Source organism: Fundulus heteroclitus, chromosome 23 (genome assembly GCF_011125445.2).
Source record: "Fundulus heteroclitus isolate FHET01 chromosome 23, MU-UCD_Fhet_4.1, whole genome shotgun sequence".
Lineage (NCBI taxonomy): Eukaryota > Metazoa > Chordata > Actinopteri > Cyprinodontiformes > Fundulidae > Fundulus > Fundulus heteroclitus.
This window is the reverse complement of record NC_046383.1, coordinates 15,250,911-15,271,733: the sequence shown is the minus strand read 5'-3', so window position 1 is coordinate 15,271,733 and position 20,823 is coordinate 15,250,911. Positions and strand designations below refer to the sequence as shown.

Sequence of the window (20,823 nt, the reverse complement as noted above, 5' to 3'; positions counted from 1 at the left end):
CTCTCCTGGTCCAGCCTGTCAGTCCAGGTGGACGTCCATGTCCTGGTAGGTCTGCAGGTGGTCCATCCTCTCTCCAGGTCCACATGATGATCAGAACTCTGAGGTGTTGTTGTAGAACCTGATCCTGCTGTAAACTGGACCAGAACTTTCTCCCTGACCCGTCTGCTGGGTTCCCTGGTCTCCATGCTGCTGGATGTTCTCTAAAGAATTTCTGAGGCCTTCATCATAAACCAGTTGCATTTCTACTCTGATAAATAATATAAGCAAATGCTCACATTGGGTTTTGTTTCGGGGTCCAGCAGTAAAAGGGAACTGAACACATATGGCTGACACATGTTACAGAATTCAATATAAAAACGTTTAAAAACTGATTTTTCTTCTACATTAATACACTGCTCTCTGTTGGTCTATCATAAAATCTGGTGATAAAATGTGAAAAAGTGTTAAGGTTGTTGATATTTTGTAAATCCTAAAAATAAAAGCTAAATGTTTTAAAGGTGATTTATTTTATTTTGCCCTGTGAATTCCAACATTATCACCTGGGTTCCAGTTTGTCTGGTGGTGAAACCGCTCCAAACACATGTTAATTGAGTTTCATGGGTAAGGACAGAGCTGTGGGATGGATTTCCATGTCAACAGAGCTCCAGCGACTCGTTGATCCCATCACAGTTTATGGTAACAGAGATTTTAAGGCGTGTGAGACGAGCCGATGCTACAAATAAACAAAACACTGAAATCAAAGTTTCATTGAGATCTTTATGAGGCATTTGGCTCATGAAACAGTCCCCATTTCTATGCTACCAACACAAACACACGACAGCTTGCGCTTTCACAAATACACTTCCAGATCACCGACTGACACAAATGGGATGACTTTATGTGGTCTGATTGAAAGAACCAAATAAAACCTGCATCAAATCTGCCTTTTCTGGGTCATTTTACATTTGAACAATGGTTAAACATCAGTACCAGAACGTATTTCAGCCACACAGGACAAGAATGAGTGACTTGAGGTTGTTCCCTCCGACTCTGAAAAGAAAGGCAGCCGTGCTGAGTCAGCAGTTCTGTTGCAGGCTAATCGGTGCCACCATTAAACGCCTGCTGACGAAGCTGCTGTACTGTAATGCTACAAACCCCTCTATTATTGGTGCTACGAGCAGATTCAACATACAGTTAAAGAATAGAAAAGATTTAAAAAAAAAAATGTAACCTAATGAGCCTAACTGTGAACCAACAAACATTCAGCTAGCTGGAAGAAAAGCAAAATCTCAGTTGAAAAAAGAAGTTGATTCTTTTGCAAAAAGAGAGATGGTCGTCTTGCATGAACCCAGAAACTACCCAACATTCATTTAGTACAACCAGCTGCATGCAGACACGGTCGTTGCCTCGCCTCAAAACTCTGGAGTTACTCCAACATTATTACTGACGTTTGCATCTGTAATGGATTCTGCTGCAGGTTAAAACAGGTTCCCCAACTATCAGAAAACAGGAAGCACGGCTAGAGACCAACGGATTTTTACCAGCATGGACCGCGGGAACAGATGCAGCCGCCATGTTTGTTTTTCCAGAAAAAAAAAAAAAAAAAGCGACCAAACCCGGGTGTTCTTCGAGCTCAAGTTAAAGATTACTCATTTGTAAAAGGAAAGACCTCCAAGTGATCCTTTACAAGTTCTTTTTATTTGTTGTAGTAAAATCAAACATCTAACTAACAGTTTTCACTCAGTCCTTTCCTCTAGACTCTAAGGTTCAGAGTAAAGGCCTTTAAGATAATGAAAATGTCGATAGTCCATGTGCTTGAATGGATCAGGTCAAACAACTCCTAGTCACATCTAAACAGTCTGAAAGAGGAAGAGCCCAGTTTCTGTGAGATAAAGTTGGGAGGACTTGATTATCTATTGGAATGGGGTGGGGGGTGGGGGCGATGTAGGGCACTGGGTCACAGCTCCACTGGTGGTTCTGAGTGGGCCCGGTCACCGACGGTGCAGGACAGAGCCAGAACTCGATCTGGTCAGCGCTGAGAAGCTCCATCTGATCACATGATGTAGACCTTCTCTGCCTGAGAGAAGCTGAAGACCTCTTTGGTTCTGGGACAAACCACCTTGTCGTCTTGGCGAATGGACAGCAGGGACTGGCAGACAAAACAAGCAGAGCACAGAGTTTCCATCACTAAGTCCAGAATCCACATTTTAAAACATGCCTCCGTCATGGAGAGGGACTCACGTTGTAGCCGTAGACGTATCCGTTAGGCAGCATCATGGGAGGGTTGTTCTCGTTCATGACCTCCCCGGAGATCTTACAGACTAGTCTGGAGTTGGCACAGTGGGCCATGGGTAGCGGCTGGGCCAGCTTATTGAGAGATTTACTGCAAACAGGGCAGTCGGGGTTTTTGGAGGTGCCATCCTCCTTGTAGCATTGACTGAAATGATGAGTTAAGGATTACCATGAGAATAAGAAACTCACTGTGAAGCTGAAGGTTTGGTGTGTTTTTATGCATAATAGAAATGCATGTTTTGTACATTTCTTTAACTCAGCCTACTCAGTTGCACATTTTTATTTTTAATTATTTGTTCTTACATTATTTTAGCCTCTGTCTGAATCTGCATGTGCCACTTTCCTGCAGGTAAACCTGAGTTTCCCCGCTGAGAGCCAATAAAGGACATTTCTATTCTGGTCAAATTTGTTTACTTGGGTTTGTTTAATTCTTCCTTCCTGGCAGACCAGAACGGACGGTCTGTGTGAAAAACTGGCAGCCCACTACAAAAAAAACAGAAAATATTTAATCCAATTTATTTCTCAATGTCAACATAGCTTAAAACCTCAGAGTCATTGTTGGCTGGAGAGGAAAACACTGGAGAGTTTTGTCTTGATGCTCAAATGTGAAGCAAAACTATTTCTCTATTAAAACTGAAAACGCGTCTTTTAGATCCAAAGCTCACATCCTTCCTAAAATGCATTACATTCTTTTGATGTTCCTAAAACCATTTCCTTTTCCCGACCGTTTCAGGGCTACTTAGGTCCAGCTCCCTTTAATCCTCAGATGGTGCTGCGGCGTCATCAGAGAGCTACTAACTCTGTACGCTGTCTCCTGATGACCGCAGACCCATTGGTCCAGTTTTTAACTGTATTTTATATAATACGCCGTAGATTGTCCTTTAGCTAAATCAGGACAAAAACTGAAGTTTTAGTTATCGTTACAGACATCTGGAGAGAAAGTAACATCGTAGCTTCAAACACCGGCAATGAATCCTTCAGATCAGGTCAGAAACCTCAGAGTCATGAATCATGATTGATTCAAACTTAAATTTCACAAACTACACTAAAAAAATATTTTTATCATCTGAGGAAATTGGTCAGAGTGGAACTGTCCAATGCAGAGACCTTAGTTGAGGCTTTTCAGAAAACTGAAGTTCTTTCAGGTCATCCCAACAGAACTTCAGCTCCATTACGGCTACTTCAGAACTCAGGAACAGAAGGCGGGACCAACAATGGCTACCGGTCCATTTCAGGGCTGTTTTGTTTCTCTAACTGGTATTTAAATCTCTTAATGGTCTTGGCCCACCCTATGGATCACATTCTTCACTCCTATCGCATCTCAATGCTGCTCGGGTCTTTTTGAAAGGTTGTTCTGTCGGTACCAAGAAAGAGATCTAAAACAAGCGGAGAGGCGTCCCTCAGCTGTGGAAGAGCCTCGCTGAAGACCTGGAAGCAGTGTCCGAAATTAACTTTGTTATTCACCGGCCAAGTTGGCCGGTAGATGTAAAAATCAACCGGCCAGGCATATTTTTTACCGGCCAAAATATTAATTTTGACCAGACCTCAACTTTTATAAAAATTAAGAGTGAAATTATGTTAATTGTGGGGGGCGTGGTTGGGGGCGTGGCTGACTGGAACCTGGAAGAGAAATCTTTGTTTCCTGAATTAAAAAAAAAAAAAAAAAAATATATATATATATATATATATATATATATATATATATATATATATATATATATATATATATATATATATATATTGTAGTTGATTATAAAAGACACAATATGAATTATCAGATTCACATCCAGGCGATAAAAAACACTACAGATTATCATTATTCTATCCATGTTGGCCTTATTTGTGAATGAGGCAGAGTTTCATCAAGTCAGTACGGTCAGTGGGGGTTCTAGACCAAATGTAGCAGGGTGGGTCAGGGTGGTGCAGTGTTTTTTCACAGGGGCACAGAACAAAAGATTTGGGGGGGGGGGGGGGGGGGGAACTTAACAGGTCAACATTTCATTGTTTAAAATATTAAGTAAGCCAAAGAGCCAATTGTGGCTCTGGAACTGCAGGTTGCAGACCCCTGATCTTTTCTCAATACAGCGGGAGCTTAACGTGAAACAGCTTGATTTTAATTATTGTTATTTTTTTATATCTATTTTTTAATTATTTTGTTATTTTATTATTGGGTAAAACCATAAACGAAAAAAATGCAACTGATCCAAATGACCAGTCAGTCACGTTATCTTTGTCAGCATTTATCATCCTAAGAAATTTAACATCATGTTTTTAGTACAGGGGCCATAACAGGGGCCAGGAACAGTTCTACAGGGGCACAGGCCCCTGTTGGCCCCTGTCCAGAGCCGCCCCTGTGTATGGTTCAAAATTTCCCCCTCAGCTGCAACACTTAAAGCACTCAGGGTTCACGCTGCGTCTTTACGCTGATCTCGCTGCTGGATTTTACCCTCGTGCGCTGCGCCCCCGATGTTACAGGTTACATGCAACGTAATTTTGCGCACCTGAATTCAAACGCAACGCACCACGCCCACTGAAGCACCGCTGGTTCTGTGTCGTTAAAAACAAAAGAGCATGAAAACAGTTACCGACTCTCCTACTGACTTTAATTGGGACATTTTGGTACGAGTGGAAGGACATTAAACGTAGCGATTCACGTTTTGAAGGCTGGCCGCTGATAAAAGCACCTTGCTTCGAGAGGGGGCGGGGGAGGCGCAGTAAGAGCGGTGAAGCACAGAACCGCAGCGCAGGTAGTTAAAAAAAAAAAAAAACAGAACAAACAAGAACGAAACTTATAAACAGACTAATAGGCGTTTTAGACTGTATCTGGTTAGCAGATCTGTTTTCTGATCCAGCGTTCAGCCATGACTGGTTCTGAATGTGAAAGAAGCTGAACCAGCACCGCAGAAGGCGGGTCTAGACTGAGCTCTGGATGGACAGAGCTGTGAACGGATCATATGGGTTTCGTTATTTTTATGTTATTTTTATTTTATTTGGTACAAACATTTACTCGCCATGTGGCAGCTAGCCCTCTGAAATTCACTCGCCAAACGGGAAATTTACTCGCATTTGGCGACTGGCGAGTGTTAATTTCGGACCCTGCCTGGAAGCAGCGGGCAAATTAGAAGTCTGTAAAAACCATTCTGTTCATGTTTATAGTTTTTATGACCTATTACTGTTAATTATATAATTTCATTTCCAACAACTTGTTATATAATATTTATAATGATTTATTATTTTATTGCAGTTCAAATTATTAAGAAATCACGTTAAGTATTGTCCTATGATTTCACTATACTAAATTATTTATGTTTACTGTCTTGTTTGAATTTTTAGTGTTTAGTGTTTTAATGTTATTTATTTTACCTATCTCTATAATTCATTGATTTTTCTCACTTTTAGTTCTTCATAGTTTGGTACCAATAATAAATTTTTTTGGGTCTGTTTACTTGATTTAATCAATTCGATCATCTCAGTTTGTGTCTGTAGGGGTTAAATCTGATTAAATAAAAACTGAACTTCTGTGTTGGTCCAGATTACAACAAAGCTGTGAAATGACTCTTAGTTAGAGAACTGGACCCCAGCTTGTGTTGAACATACAAATCTAGGAATTTGAGTCTGGAAAAGTGTGGAAGTTTGTAGGAACCCTGAGATTAATGTGAATTAAGGATACGGCGTCTTGATGGCTGACAGGCCAGCCTGCAGGGTGATGGTGAAGACAGAGTTGTTTCCCAGCTGGTGGAGTCTGTAGTTATCGTACCGGAACTGCTGGATCAGCATCTTCCAGCGGGCTGGATCCAAGAGATCCTGAAGGGAACAGAGAGCACAGAGAGAAAGGTCACAAGTTTTCATTTTACTCTGAGCTGTATGAATATAAGTGACTGCCAATGAAAACTCCCTGAGAGTCTATAGGGGCCACTTTGCCATCATGAAGTCATTAAAGGGCCGGTTGCGTCTTTATAGATAATGCTTTTGATGTAATTTCAGTTCACATAGAAATATATATACATAAAAATAATCACAGCAACAAAAGTAGCACATTACGCCCAGTTTAATAAAACTTTCAAATTAAGTTGATATTGTGGTGAGTTACACTTTAAACTCATCATTCTGCATCACTTCTTCTCTTTCTGGACATTTCTGGGTTGTTTTAATGTGTTGTGGGAAAACTGACATCTAGTGGCAGGATGCTGTTACTACACAGTTATTAAAAATCAACATTCACTAAAGGAGGCTCAGTTTTAGCCACTTTATAAACTTTAAAAGGATTTATGCCTCTACTTTATGACACGGTATGCCCTTTCTGCTCTCGATAGCTGGATAATTTTGCGTTGACGGGACGGATTCGGCCCGCGGGCCTTGAGTTTGACACATGTCTAGACTCTAGAGCCTCTGCAAACCCTCGACTAGACCGGGACAACAAGCAGGTGTTGGATGTGGAAAAAAGTGCTGCAGTAGTTTACGTTTCTGTCTACATTCATGGTGCCGACACACAGACAGCGAGGCTGAAGTTACCGTCTGAAGCACAGCTTAGAGTTTTTAATGAGGAATGATCCTTTAGTGCTGATTTCTGACGTATATCTCAGTCGTCCCTCAACGCGTTTCTCATTGGTCCAAAACCCAGAAGTACATCACCTCCATTATGTCCTCCCTCCACTGGCCGCCCGTCCGTTTCAGAACAGATTTAAACTTTTATGGATTGTTTTTTAAAGATCTGATCTGATTTACGGAGTTTCTGCACAGCAGTAGTTCTGGAACCAGCTCCATCTCTGACCCGGGCCTTTTTAAATCTTGTTTTTATTCAGGAAGGCTTTTAGTCCACAGGAGCAACGTGTCGTTTTAGTAAGATTCTTTTACTATGCTTTATCGGCTGGTTCTGCTGTTCTTTTATCAGCTGTTCTTTTATCTGTTTGCAGGTGTAGAAGCAGACTCAGAGGATGTTATATTGCTCTCTCCCTTTCCTCTCCTCTGTTATAAAAGGCTACTGAAATAAATTAATTTGTGATTTCCTGTATTCCACTCAGACTGCCATAAGAAAATAACACCTACCTACAACAGCTCCTTTATTACCATTGGTTTGACCAGGGGGAGATAATCTGTTATAAACCAAAGGTCAACTGGCCCAGAACCAAAACTGTGCAATAAATAATTATATACATGTAAATCATGTGATCTGAGGCATTACTTTTACTGTTGATCTCCTTAATTTATAATAACACCAAAAATGGGATGTGTGTAAGGATAAGATGGGTGTATAAATTGACTGACCACCTCTTAAACCACCTTATATGAGTTCTGAGGTTAAAACTACAGCCAAAAACACAACAACGCCATTGAAATCTTTCTACACTAAAGATAGACCACTAAAAAGCCTTTTTTACAATCTGGCTGGAGGTTTTTCATCAATTTAACGTATAATAATTCTGCAGATGTTGTGGTTTCCTGGACTGTAGATCAAGTATTTACAAAAGCCCTAAAACCAGCTTTTGTAAAGACTTGATTATATATATATATATATATATATATATATATATATATATATATATATATATATATATATATATATATATATATATATCCAGGTTTCATTCCACTAATGTAGTCTGTGGTCGTTAAAAGGCAGCAGAAAAGCATCCAGCGTCGTTAAAAGGCAACTGGCGCCCTCTAGAGGCTGGAAGCCGCTGTGACGTCCTCCTCCTACACGGCGTTTCACATTTTTAACCCTCATAAAAACGGCTTGTGTGTAACAGATGGTAACGACCAGCGGCTGTTACCTTATATGGGGAGATGTGCGTATCTGAAGGGAAGGCCAGCATGCCCATCACCTGCCGCACCTCATCCAGCTGTCCTCCCTCAGCTTGGCTGAAGTGTTTCCTGGCATGTCTGGTATAAATAGAGAGCAACAAAGTCAACGACAGAGCGTTTAAAAATGGAAACTCTGTCCATGGCGTCGTGGTCTGTGTGAAGTACCGCACTGCATCCATGCGCTTGTTTTGCCTGATGAGCTCGATAAACTCCTGGATTCTCAGACTGAACTCCAGGCAGCTCTGCAAACAGAAGAGACAAATCAACTCTGACCTGGGAACAGTTCACAAAGCTGTAAAAGAACAAAAATCACACAGAGAGGAAGAGATTATATCAGGCAGCTGGTCGCTCAGCCCACTGCTGTCCTGGCAGCAGCACCTTAAAGCTGCAGTAGCAGGAAAATGGATCCTCTGGGCTATTTGCTCATTTTCTGTCTGGGCCTCTGCATGTTCAGAACCGCATCTCAGAATGAGACCAGAAGCCTGTTGACATCTACAGAACATCTGGAGGTTCTGTAGGGAAACTCAAACCCGGTTCTTGTTCCACAAACATTCGTTTTAATCAGCAGATCCTGAACAGAAGATTCAGATAAATCACTGTGGTGTTTATGTCCATCCATGTTTGACAAGAAAACCGCAGCTGTAACACGACTCTAAACTCTAAAGATGGATGAATCTGTAGAAGTCTTAAAGGAAAAGCAGAAGTTTGATGATTAAACCATCCGTTCCCTGCTTAGAGACCTGGATGTCGCTGCAGCAGCTTGTTTTTATGTGCATTTATCTCTCTTTTTATATCTAGAGAAGCTTCTACTAGATGTAAAAATAAAGGCCTGAGAGGACGGGGAGCCCGGTGCATGATGGGTACCTTCATCTTGCGGAGGCGGGACTTGTTGTCGTGGCACCAGGCTAAGCAAGTGGCCGTCTCCTGCCTCTCCAAAGACTCCTCCACCTCCTTTGCTGTGAGGAACATCTCGATGTTCACCAGGTCCTGACAAAGAGAGAAGATCCCTTCAAACATCTGAATCTGGCCTCCAGCAGCAGCAGGACCGCGGCGCGCCGCAGGAAGCAGACGCACCTCTATGCCGCTCTGTCTGGCCAGTTTGACGGCCGTGTTGTAGTAGCCGCAGCGCAGCAGATGCTCCACCATCATGCGGTCCATGCGCTTCTTCTTCCACAGGTTGACAGAGCCGGGCTGGTCGCTGCTGTGCTCCTTCAGGTGCTCGATGCGACGCTTGCAAAGCTTGGCGCTCTCGTCCTCGGCCTGAATCGACTCCGCAGCCTTCAGGAAACAAACGAGACGCTGAGGGTGAAATGACCGTTAACAAGAGGAAGAGCAGACGCAAGTTTCATGTTTTCATCCATAAATCTGTAGAAACGATGATCTGAAGACAATCAGAAGATCAGGTTTCTAACTTATTTCTCTCCAGCATCAATTGATGACACCTTAGTTTGCCTTTAAGCACATTAAAGCGCTTTTCTTTACTACCAATTTTCTTCTTTTATTAAAACTTGACATCCCAGCTTGTGACCAGCACCGAATTCATTTCATCAAATTTTATTTGTTCAGCACTTTGCAGCAGGCACCACTGAGCCATGGAGCATGAAATACAAACTAGAATAAAGGAGAATAAAAGCAGCTCTGACCAGACGCCTTTTTATTTTAGCGTTACACTAAAACCTTGATGCTCCGCAGTTCAAAGGGAACCAGTTACAGTCACAGACCTAAACCCTTCCAAACATCCACTTCTCCAAACTCCTCAGAATAATAATTAAAATCTTTGGCTTCAAAATTGTTTAAGAATCTTGCCTCTGGTTTTAAACACAGAAAGAAAAATTATCTAAAGCAAAAACAAGCAGTGAAACCAGCAACTGGGAACGCCTCAGGATCTACCACTGGGAACGTCTGGGCTACTTCCTGGACTTTTTACCACCCGATGGACGGAGAGCCACGCAGGAAGGTAAGAATTAACAACGGCTTTTAATTCACATGCAGATTATTTGGGATCTATTAGCATTAAAACCCAAACTAAAAAAAATCTGAGCCTTAAAACAGGAATAAAACTACATTAAAACCTCCCAGCATGGTTGCCATGACTAACTTGTGTTAACTCTAAATATCTTTATCTAATAAAAGAGGATTTTATAGGCACAAAAATCGACAAAGATTAATATCGATGTTTTGAAAAATTATTTAATATCGATATATCAGACGTTTCTGTGATAAATGCAATGAACCAAATTAACTTTATGTTCTTGTTAATATATCAGTGTTCAATAAATTGAACATAAATGTAATATTTGGCTGGTTTTGTTGATTTGAAAGTAATAAATATCGACATTGGAGTCAAACCAAATCAAGCTGGATCGTATCGGCTCATCCCAGATTTTACCAGCAGAGTTTGAGGTTTACAGGAAGTAACCATGGAGGCGGAGCAGCTCACCTTCCTCTTCAGGGCGCTGAGCTTCTCCACCACGCCATCCAGCAGCGACACCACCGAGTCGACCACGGGGAAGCTGCTGAGCGTCTTCTCCAGCTCGGCCACCACCATGGTGACGTGGCTCGTCTCCCGGTCGATGTTCTTCTGAGCCGCCCTGAAGCGTTTGTTCAGAGTCTCGTACGGCACCTGCAGACACAGCGTTACAGGATGCTGAGGGCGGCGCCGTGGAGAGTCCGTCTGTGGCAGCAGTTATCACGCTTAAAGTAGAAAGTTTAACCGGTTCTTCTATTTTAAAACGAGCCGATCAGCAGCATGACCCGAAACCCGGCAGATAAAACCCAAAACAACCCCACAAAGCTGCACACTATAAGAGAAACTGATAACGGTCTGTCTGGAAAACACTGAAGGTTTTTGGATGCAGCGACATCAACAGCTGCTTCTAACCGGAGAGACAAGAAACGCCGCTGTGACATCACAGAATCCACGTCACACACCAACATCTGGTAAACTAACGCTTTGTAATGACAGCTTCACTGCTGCATGAGCTGCATCAACTGTAACTGAATGATGATGGTGGTATTGCGTAATCAGGCTCATAACACACCTACCGCTCGTTAGACGATCTGCTAATTAATCAATTATGCCCACAGAGACAGAAACACACGACACGAGAAACTGTTTTTTTCTTTTTAATGGCATTCAAACTATTTCTTATTTGGTATTTTTGGACATGGATGTTATGAGAAGATGAAGTCCTGCGCCGTCAGAACCGACACAAGTAGAAACAGAACGTAAAAGACAGAGAAGCCTCAGGAAAACTGGGCAGCAAGAATCAGGAAATGATGATGCGAGCGCAGCATCGTTGTTCTGGAGAGGACCGCGCATAGAACGGTTCTTCATAAAACGAAGAAGAACCGTGATCCTCCTCTTCATCAGACCGTCATCCAGCAACAGAACGTCTGACTGGGCCAACATAAAGCTGCCGCATGGCCCGGGGCGAGATTCTTAAACTTTATCAACCGTCAGCAACGACACGACAAACTTTAAAGAACAACCATAACCTGAAGAGAAAACCTAATAAAGCGTATAGATATATGCCATAATCTTATATACAGCAATTATTTTAATTTACCTTCTTTACAGGAAGCAATTCCACAGGCCATGACACGGAAATACAACGTCAGCGTATTTTCCCTCCCAGCCAATAGAGAACAATTCTCACAAAGAATAATGACATACACACACACGGGTAAATAAACACGTCACAGTCAGGCAGAGACGTAAAAGATTCAATATGAGATCAGAGGGATCCCCAGGCCTGTTGTTAACGATCATCAGGCAGCGGGATCCCAAAAATCTCTGGGTTTGGGCCCCGGGGCCTCAACAGCAGAGTTGATACAGATGTAAAGGCCAGAAATTAGCCTCTTCTACTCAGGATCAAGAATGAAGCATGAATCCTGCCAGGTTCCCGGGGGCCGACCAAGGAACTCTGGGTCCTGATCCTGAACAAAATGTCTTTTCTTACAGAACTAAATAAGTGGGATTTCAGCAAGTCTAGTTTAACTGGGAGTTCAGAAATGGACCACATGGCTGTAAAGGTCCGTAAACTTAGACGTCTCTTTGTCAGACAATCACAGGAGGGCAGATTGTTACTGAGACCAGGGCAGAGGTGTGAAGCTCCGTGGAGGCCTGGGACTTTAACAGATCTGGCAACCACAGGGCTGGAGGTGAGGCTGGGAGCAAATCAGGGAACCACATCAACTGAGTGGTAATTAAATATGCTGCTTAGAATATACCATAAACACCTGATAAACGCTCAACTGCTTCTTGCTGCTGGGATGTAAAAACTTTCCTGGATCTGTGACAGCAGGAGGGACCCAGCTTTTTCCTTCCTTGCCTCCGCCTCACCGCATCTTCTCCCACAGCAGCTAACATTTAGTGTTTTTTTTTTTAAACTATTGCTACATAAAAAAGGAGATAAAATGCACCCATGATGCACGGAGCTGCTGCATCCTTGGTGCAGGAAGGAGCTTTAATCACAGATCCTTCACTGCTGGTTTATATTATATTTCCATTCTCGTCTCTTTATTTTTGCATAAATATTCACATGTTGTACATTTGTTTAAATCATCCTACGCTGCTTCATGTGTCTTTATTCTGAAAATGCTGTTTTTTCGCTGTACCGGCTCTGATTTCTTTGTTTTTATATTATTATTTTTTACCCCTGTGTGAATCTGCATGTAACTTTGCTGCCGGTGCATGACTCTCCCACTGAGGGACAATAAAGTTCATTTCTATTGTGTTCTACTGGAGGCTGCAGCACCAAGCCGTCCCAAAATGGTGCCCATCGTCTCCCTGCAGCAGCCCCCCCCCCCCCCCCTCCCGGTAACCAGCCGGTACTCGCCGCGGCTCCCCTGAAGGCGCTGCCCCCGCAGCAGGGACCGGCGGTCCGGCTCTGCCCGCTGCGGCTGCCGCAGTGAGGCGGTGCGTGTGCGCGGCAGCCGGTCGCGGTTCGTCCCGCTGGAGGCGCGGAGAGGCGGCAGGAACCGGATGACTCCGCGCTGACCCACGGGACCGCTTCCCCGGACCCCCCCATCCAGCGAGCCCCCCTCAGGCTGCCTGGTTTCAGGCGGACGGGTCTGGCTCCGGCGGGCAGAGCTAGCGTTAGCAGGCTAATCACGTCTGCGTTGCTCTCTGCTCCCGAAAGGAAGAGCGACCATGTTGTTCCAGCCTCTCGGTGCCATCAGCTGGACATGGTTCTGTTCAGCCGGAACCAGAACCGGAGGTCTTTTCTCATTTTATTAACGAACCCAGATTTTCCAGGATTTCCATATTAAACTACCCTGCAGCTGTTAGGTTTCCCCCTAACGGGTCCAGTTTGGTCAAAAGGAAAAAAAAAAATAAAACAAGCCCGAATTTAATCCAACAACTGCGGGCCCGCGGCCGGGTTCGGCACTGATAACCCGACCCGATCAGCCCATCGCACCGACAGGCTAGCCCGGTAGCCACCGAACCCGTAAAAATGTTGCAGCTTGTGACATTTTCCCTGTGAATCCAGCAGGATGCTGCTGCGGCTATGCTAGCTCGGCTAACCTTAGCCTCCCTGTTCTGCTCGCCGAGGCGCTCTTTAATTAACCACCAACGGGGCTCCTTTAAACGCGGCCAGGCGTCCCGGCGGGCCGACACACACCGGAGCACGGACGGGTGTCGGTTTGTGCTGAGTTTACCTTCAGGGTGGGATATTCTTGGACTTTAAGAGCCATGGACAGCTGAGCTGCTGTCTCCTGCACCGCCATCTTGGTTTTGTGGTTTTCTTGTGGCTGTTTTTGTTGTTTTTTCCCCTTCAGCTCAGAACGGCCTCAGTGCTCACTACCGCCACCTGGCGACGCGGTGCCAGTACTGACGCAGCCTGTCTGCGCTCCTCAGTCCTCCGTTTGTTCTGATTCCTGAACCCAGTGACCTCAAAAAGTATTCAAACCCCTAACAGTGTTTGACTTTTTATTGTCTAATTTTACAATGTTTCATTCTACAAAGCCAAATCTGTTTAAGTGTTGCTGCCAGCTGTCACTGTTTTAGCTCCGTATAAGGGTGTGTTCAGAAAGCCTTTAACCAACCTGTCTGGATGATTCCATAGAATTGACTTTGTAAAGTGCCTTAAGATCAGGTGTAGTGAATTGCTATACATATATATATATATATATATATATATATATATATATATATATATATAGATATATATATATATATATATATATATATATATATATATATATATATATATATATGTGTATATGTGTGTATATATATATATACATATACACACACACACACACATATATATATATATATATATATATATATATATATATATATATATATATATATATATATATATATATATATAAATTTGAATTCAACAATAAGGTGACTGCTTCTTTATTTAGACGAGTCTTAATACAGATGCTCACCTCGTTCCCAAGAATGAATAACTCCCAGAATCAGCTTTATTTGCCAGGTATGGGAACACGTAGCAGGAACTTGTCTCTGGATTGTGCAATGCTCAGGATATGCTTCCTAATACAATAATACAACAACTCAGTAACTTTGGGTTTAGCTGTAACAGCCTGACATTAGTGAAGTCATTCTGCAGTCATTCATAAATAATCTACTGCTAAATGAAACGTCACAGGCCAGAGAAGATGCCAAAGGCAGCTTTATAATGAACTGATTCCTGCAGCGATCATGGTCACATCTCCTCTCCTGTTGGTCAGGGGCCCAACCCTGCAGGCTCCGCCCCCCCATTGGCCCTAGGCCAGGAACCTGTCTGCTGATTGGCTGGAACCATGTTTGGTTATTTACAACCAACGTGTTATTTGCTGTGTGGTACTTGGCTTCAGAGCGAAGTGGACCCAGAGAGGAAGAGGAAGTCATGGATTTTCTGGCCCCTTACTGAGAACTTCCTGTTGTGGTGGTTCCAGTTATTAGACCTCGGCCTGCAGCCTGTTTCAGGGCTGATGACACAACTCTGTGTCAAACCAAATGGGAGGGGGGGTAACACAGCTTCCTGTTCTCACTGTGTCAATATGTGCTCTGCTTTCTGGGTTACATGCTTGTAGTTTTTGTGCCGGAACACATTTCAATCAATTCATCGAATTACGACTAAAATAGAAAGATCTGTTTCTTTAAAATTAAATTAGCGTTTACAAAGTCTGCGAAGTGCTCTGTTAGGAACATACGGGGTAATCAGAGCTCTGATATATGATGGAGCTTGATTAATAAGGAGCTTGATTATACGCTAGAAGGAGAATTTTAAATTCTAATCTTGATTTAACTTCTTTTTCTTTTCTTGGTAACTTTCTCTTCCCTCTCACTGGGCAAAGTGTATGGATGGTCCTCCGTTTCAACAGAAAACGGTAAATAGATGGTCTTCTTTGCTTGTTTTCTACTCCACTGACAGTACGTCTTCATATAGGAGACAGATAGAGAAAACACGTATGGCTGATAAGTTTGTCCCTTTTAGGCTCCTGTAATCAGAAATGGCGACGCAACATGGCGCCTCCCAGTAGGTCCATCAACACCTTTGTGTTTATAAACTACTAAGTTATGAACGCTTTTTTTTGATGCCATTAGATTTTGCCAGAATATGTATTTATAAAAGCAACACTTGATTTGTGCTAATTTAAAGCATAATTAGTTACACGCTGTCCCTTTAAGTAAGAAAAGACTCTTGAGGCAGAAACTATATCTATTTCCTACCACATTTCATGCAGGCTGAGAGAGAACCAGAGTTTCAGCTGATAACAGGAAGGCTACATGTGTTACAGTCTCCAAGTTTTATTGTTTTGGGCTTTTAATTTCTGTCATCCTGGTTCTAGAAACTGAAAATATTAGTTATAGATCTACGTCCTCCATAATATCCGTACTCCGTGTTTTAGGCTTGTGATGCTAGCTGGGCCGGCAGAGCCGTCTAGTTTCAGGAAAGTTGTCGTTTCAGTCTTAGCCTCCTCCCTGGTCACCTGTCAAGGTGCCCTTGGGCAAGGCAGTTTACCTCATGTTTTATTCTGATTTATGTTTGTGTGAATGTGGCTGTGGTGTAAAAGACTTTGGAGTCGTCAGTAGGCTAATCTTAGATGCTAAACCGTTAAAAACCCGTTAAAAAGTCTTTGTTTTTATTAGTAGCCTGTAAAGGTGTTTTTAAACCCACAGCTCCTTCACCGTCTTCACTCCTCATAGTGTTAGTTACTGATCACTAAAAGCGGAAGGGTAGAGACATTTTCTCAATACTCATAACTTCCAGTATCATGGTTTGTGAAGAAAACAATTATGTTGGCAGGAAATAAAAAAAATTCCTTTTCCAGTATTTAAGATTTTGACAGATTTTCTGATTTAACTGTTTTTGTTTTTGTTTTTTTTTTATCTGGGACGTCTCATTAAGACATATTTGTGGACCAGCCATAAAAAGCATGTTTTTATTCATTACTGTGGTAATGTATATGGTTATATAAAAGTAAAGGTTTGGTTTCAAAGCTCGGTTTAGCCTCGGGGAGTTTCATGAATCCTGTTCCTCCTTCTCATCTTCTGGCCTTCCTCTCTTCCAGTTATCTCTGGTTTCAGACCTTCCTCTCCTCTTCCTCTTCCTCTCCTCTTCCTCCCTGCCCTCCCTCTCATGCTGTACAAACAGCTGCATCCTCCACCTGCAGGAGGAGCCGCCTCCACCTGCACCACATCACACCGCCACTCTCTGCAGCATCTGTAGAGCCGTCCACGCGGTTCTGCAGCTCAGCTCCGTAAATCCAGCCAGCTCTGTGAGTTTGTGAGTGTTTAGGTTGCACATTCATGCACCTCATGCATCCTTCTGCCTGTGCATCAGTGCAGCAGCAGCAGCAGCAGCAGTGTGCACCACAGTACATCGGTTTTAGGTGTGGCTGCCTGTGCCGTTGAGCAGACACGGTTCTGATCACGGTGTGGGTTGGCGATAGCTGCAGGCTGTCGGCTGTGATAAGGCCGGCGGTTTGGAGGCTGCTGCTGGTCTTGTCTCTGCGTGGCGGATCTGCTGAGAAGGAGCAGAACCATTAGACACGCTGCAGCGACTACAGAGAGCGCCGATAACAGGAGGAAAACGGAGGAATGGTGGTGATGGAGTGTGACGGGGAACAGAAGAACAGGTCCAGGTTGGACACGAGGCTTCCTGTGTTCAACAAACCCTGCAGACCCTAAAGTATTCACACCTCTGAAACATTATGTGTTTGATATAGATTCTATGACCAAGCAGCAGGAGAAAGTTCATAATTATCAGGCTGGAAGGAAAATTATTCCTTCACATTTTTATAAATGATGTAAAAAAAAAAGATTGTTGTGGATTTGTATTCATCCCCTCTGCACCAGAACTTTGCAGAACCAGCATTAGAAGCAGATCTTTTATCATTTGTTACTACATTTTTGCTTCTTTGTGAAAAAGATTGGAACGGGAACATCTGTGAACATGATTCTCAGCTGAGTTTAGGTCTGGACTTTGACTAGGCCGTTCTAACACATGATCTAAAGCATCCCATAACATCTCTGGCTGTAGGTTTGGGGTGGTTGTCCAGCTGGGAGGTGAGGTTCTGCCGGTGGTCCATCCTCTCTTCAGGTCCAGATGATGATCAGAACTCTGGGATGTTGTTGTAGAACCGGACCCTGCTGCAAACTGGACCAGAACTTCCTGGAGACCATTCTTTGGTCTTCACGAAGCTGGTTGTTCTCTGATGTTCTCTATAGAACCTCTGAGGCCAGAACCAGAACATCTGCAACTCTGGACGCTGATAAACACCACACTTAGAGTACTTATGGGATTTTTTCAGATTTTAAGTTTTAAAATAATTTAAAAAATCAGTTGTTTTCCATTCTACTTTGCTTTTCACCTTAAAATCCAAATAACATTAATTAGGTTTATGCCTCTAATGAGACGAACTGTGCAAATGTTTGAGGGGTGTGGAAACGTTTGTGAGGTACCAGTGGAGCTGCTCCATTCAGAGAGTGATGCAGAGACGTCTCAGCAGTTAGCCAGAAGCTGCGGACATGTTTCAGGTCTCCTCTGTCTCCAGCAGGAACATCTGGAACATCTGGACTGGGAGTGAGATTAGATGCAGCACAGATCTGACGCCCTGGTTGTGTCGGCATGAAGCAGAAATCATTTCTTGCTCCTGAACTGACACCTTCTATTAAACTTATTACATTATCAGAGTAAAATATTAAACCTGTCAACATATTACACATCAGAAATCTCAGAAAAAAATATATTATGGCTGCAGTTTAATTCAACATGTGAGCTTTTTACCTCAAATACGAAGGCGGATAAAAGTTCTATTTCAGGTTATAATGCTGTCAGTCTGTTCAGTTTGGGCTTCATACTTAAAAATAAAATAAAAAAACCTTTTTAGATTTAATATTTCAGAAATAGATTCCCTCAGAGACTAAATATGTTAAACCCTCTCGCTGTAATTTTGTTGTTTAAGGGTTACAGAGAATAAAAACTCAAATCAGCGCACATTTCAGAAAGTTCAAATGTTGTGAAAAAATTCATTGTTATTTGTCCCTCATGTCAGAGAGTTGGACCTTTATAATATTTATGTTATATATTACTCATAGGGGGAAATATTTAATCATTTTTTATAGTTCTGATAATTAAACCCAAAATTCATTACCTCAGCTAATTAGAATAGACGAATAAAAGGATATCTGGAACAGAAATGTCCGGTTTCTGCAGAGTCCGTTCGTTTCTCCGCAGTCAGAACCGGGTCTGGGCTCCTTTTGCATGAATTCTTGCATCAATGCAGCGTGAGGGAGATCAGGCCGAGGTTCTGCTCAGGTGTTCTGGAAGCCCAGGTGGGTTAGCGTTATCTTTCTCTGGACAACACTCCATAGATTCTCTGTGGGGTTCTGCTGAGCCCAGTTTGCTGGCTTACCAGAACCACAATGGACCAGCGTTTGCTACCCGGTACTGCTGGAAAATTACCTCAGCATCTCCATACAGGTCGTCAGCAACAGGAAGCTTTAAGTGAACTAAACTTTCCTGGTAGATGGTTGTGTTGACTGTGGACTTCAGAAAACCCAGTGGACCAGAACCAGAGAGGACATGCTCACCAAAACCATCCCTGCCTGCGGAAACGTCACTTTGAACTCCTAACAACGTGGGTTCTGGTCCGCTCCACTCGTCCTCCAGACTCTGGACCTTGATTTCCAAACGAGAAGATGACTTTGGACCACAGAGCAACAGTCCGGTTCTGTTCCTCCTCAGCCCAGGTGGACGCTTATTGACCATGTGGACAACCAGCTCCTTTAGCAGAGAACTTCTGTGTCGTCCAGGTCTGTCTTCTGGACCTCTGGACCTCCATCATGGTGCCTCCCGCTGACCCTGTTTACAGTTAATTAGCTGCATGTTGTGACACCACGAGTTTCCAATATTTAACTTTATTTTCTGAATTCACCCTGAACCATGATAATCAAACATGCAAGACATAAAGGCTGAAATATTTCATGTGATGAATTATATATGTGAGTTGAACTTTCTAATATGAGGGGAAAATATTGAACTTCTTCCTGATATCCTCTTTTTCTGAGATGTAAAATAATTAGAATTATTGTCACGTTTTGACCCAAACCCGTCCAGATGAGCTGCAGTGCTTCGGCTGCAGAGTGTGCCAAATCAAATTTTATCCTGATCGCATCACTACATGAATCCTCAGTAACTTCTGATTGCCTGGATCTCCATCGCAGCTCTGGCTCTGGGTCAAAGCCATGATGTAAGAGATTTTGACAAAGTTGTTCTCGCAGGGAGAAGCGCTTCTCTGCAGCTTACAGAAAGATCAGCTGAAGCTTAACTGTAGGAAGCAGCATAAAATAGACCCAGGATGCACAAAGCTATGGAGGGGATGATGTTCCAGCGCTGCTGCAAACAAAAAACACGTTATGTCAATGGAAATAAAAAAAAATTTAAACTTTGAAAAACTTCTTAATAAAAAAAGGCTTTGAGAGTAACTTTGCCGTTTTCTCAGATTTTATTTTATCAAAAAGAATAAAAAAAAAAATCATTTTAAATTTTTTCAAAAAAAGTTTCCATTTTTTTAATTTTACATTTTTGTATTTTCTAATTTTATTTTCTCAATTTCCTCTTTTTCAAATTGCGTTTTACAAATTGTATTCTTTTCAAATTGCGTTTTCCAGATCACGTTCTCTTCACTCCCGGGGGCGGGCTTTCCTCTGGAGTGAGGAGCAAAGACGCGTTTCTATTGGTCAGAAGGGACGTTAGCAACGTTCTTATTGGTCAACAAGCGAGAAGCGAAGAGAACGTGATCTGTTGAAAATAATGCCAAATGTCAAACTCAATCAGGAACAGAAGAACTTCATGAATTTTTTTTTTAAAGAAAATCAGTCAAATAAATCGTCTATAAAATAAAATAAAATCTTGAAAAAACATTTACATTTTATTTTGAAAAATTAAAATATGAGAAAACACCAAAGTTATTCTCAAAATCTTTTTATTTAGAAGTTTTGCTAAATTTAATTTTCGATTGCATTTTTTTGCTAATTTCTATTTACAAAACGTGTTCATTTCTTGGAAAATTGGAACAAAGTTCACTCGATAAAAGCAGCGTACTGGATACATGAAGATGTTCGTTATGTTGATCCACATGTTAACGAACTGCATCTCATCTTCAGCTGATAAGATTTATTTTTTTCTTAAATCTCCAGGAGAAACTGTTGAAAAACATCACTATTAATAACTGTTAATATCCAACTACTTTGCCTCACAGAAGTATTCTGTTCAACTTTTA

At 42.4% G+C, this 20,823-nt stretch overlaps 1 protein-coding gene across 1 annotated transcript; it reads right to left on the bottom strand.

The window, feature by feature from the left end:
- Window positions 1-1,569: 1,569 nt before the first annotated feature.
- maea (macrophage erythroblast attacher, E3 ubiquitin ligase) lies at window positions 1,570-13,876 on the bottom strand. The gene is made up of 9 exons (XM_012856311.3): window positions 13,738-13,876; window positions 10,514-10,696; window positions 9,148-9,351; window positions 8,938-9,060; window positions 8,239-8,315; window positions 8,043-8,151; window positions 5,942-6,075; window positions 2,221-2,416; window positions 1,570-2,128 (listed from the first exon to the last, which is right to left on the bottom strand). The coding sequence occupies exons 1-9, from the start codon at window positions 13,804-13,806 to the stop codon at window positions 2,033-2,035; spliced, it is 1,191 nt and encodes a 396-aa protein (XP_012711765.1). The 5' UTR covers window positions 13,807-13,876; the 3' UTR covers window positions 1,570-2,032.
- Between the last annotated feature and the right edge of the window lie 6,947 nt (window positions 13,877-20,823).

Excerpts from the sequence above, each read along its gene's own strand:
- maea (XM_012856311.3), bottom strand. The coding sequence starts at position 13,806 with ATGGCGGTGCAGGAGACAGCAGCTCAGCTGTCCATGGCTCTTAAAGTC. Across the intron at positions 8,152-8,238 it reads AAGCGCATGGATGCAGTGCG|ACATGCCAGGAAACACTTCA; the intron begins GTACTTCACACA and ends TATTTATACCAG. Across the intron at positions 6,076-8,042 it reads CGCACATCTCCCCATATAAG|GATCTCTTGGATCCAGCCCG; the intron begins GTAACAGCCGCT and ends TGTTCCCTTCAG.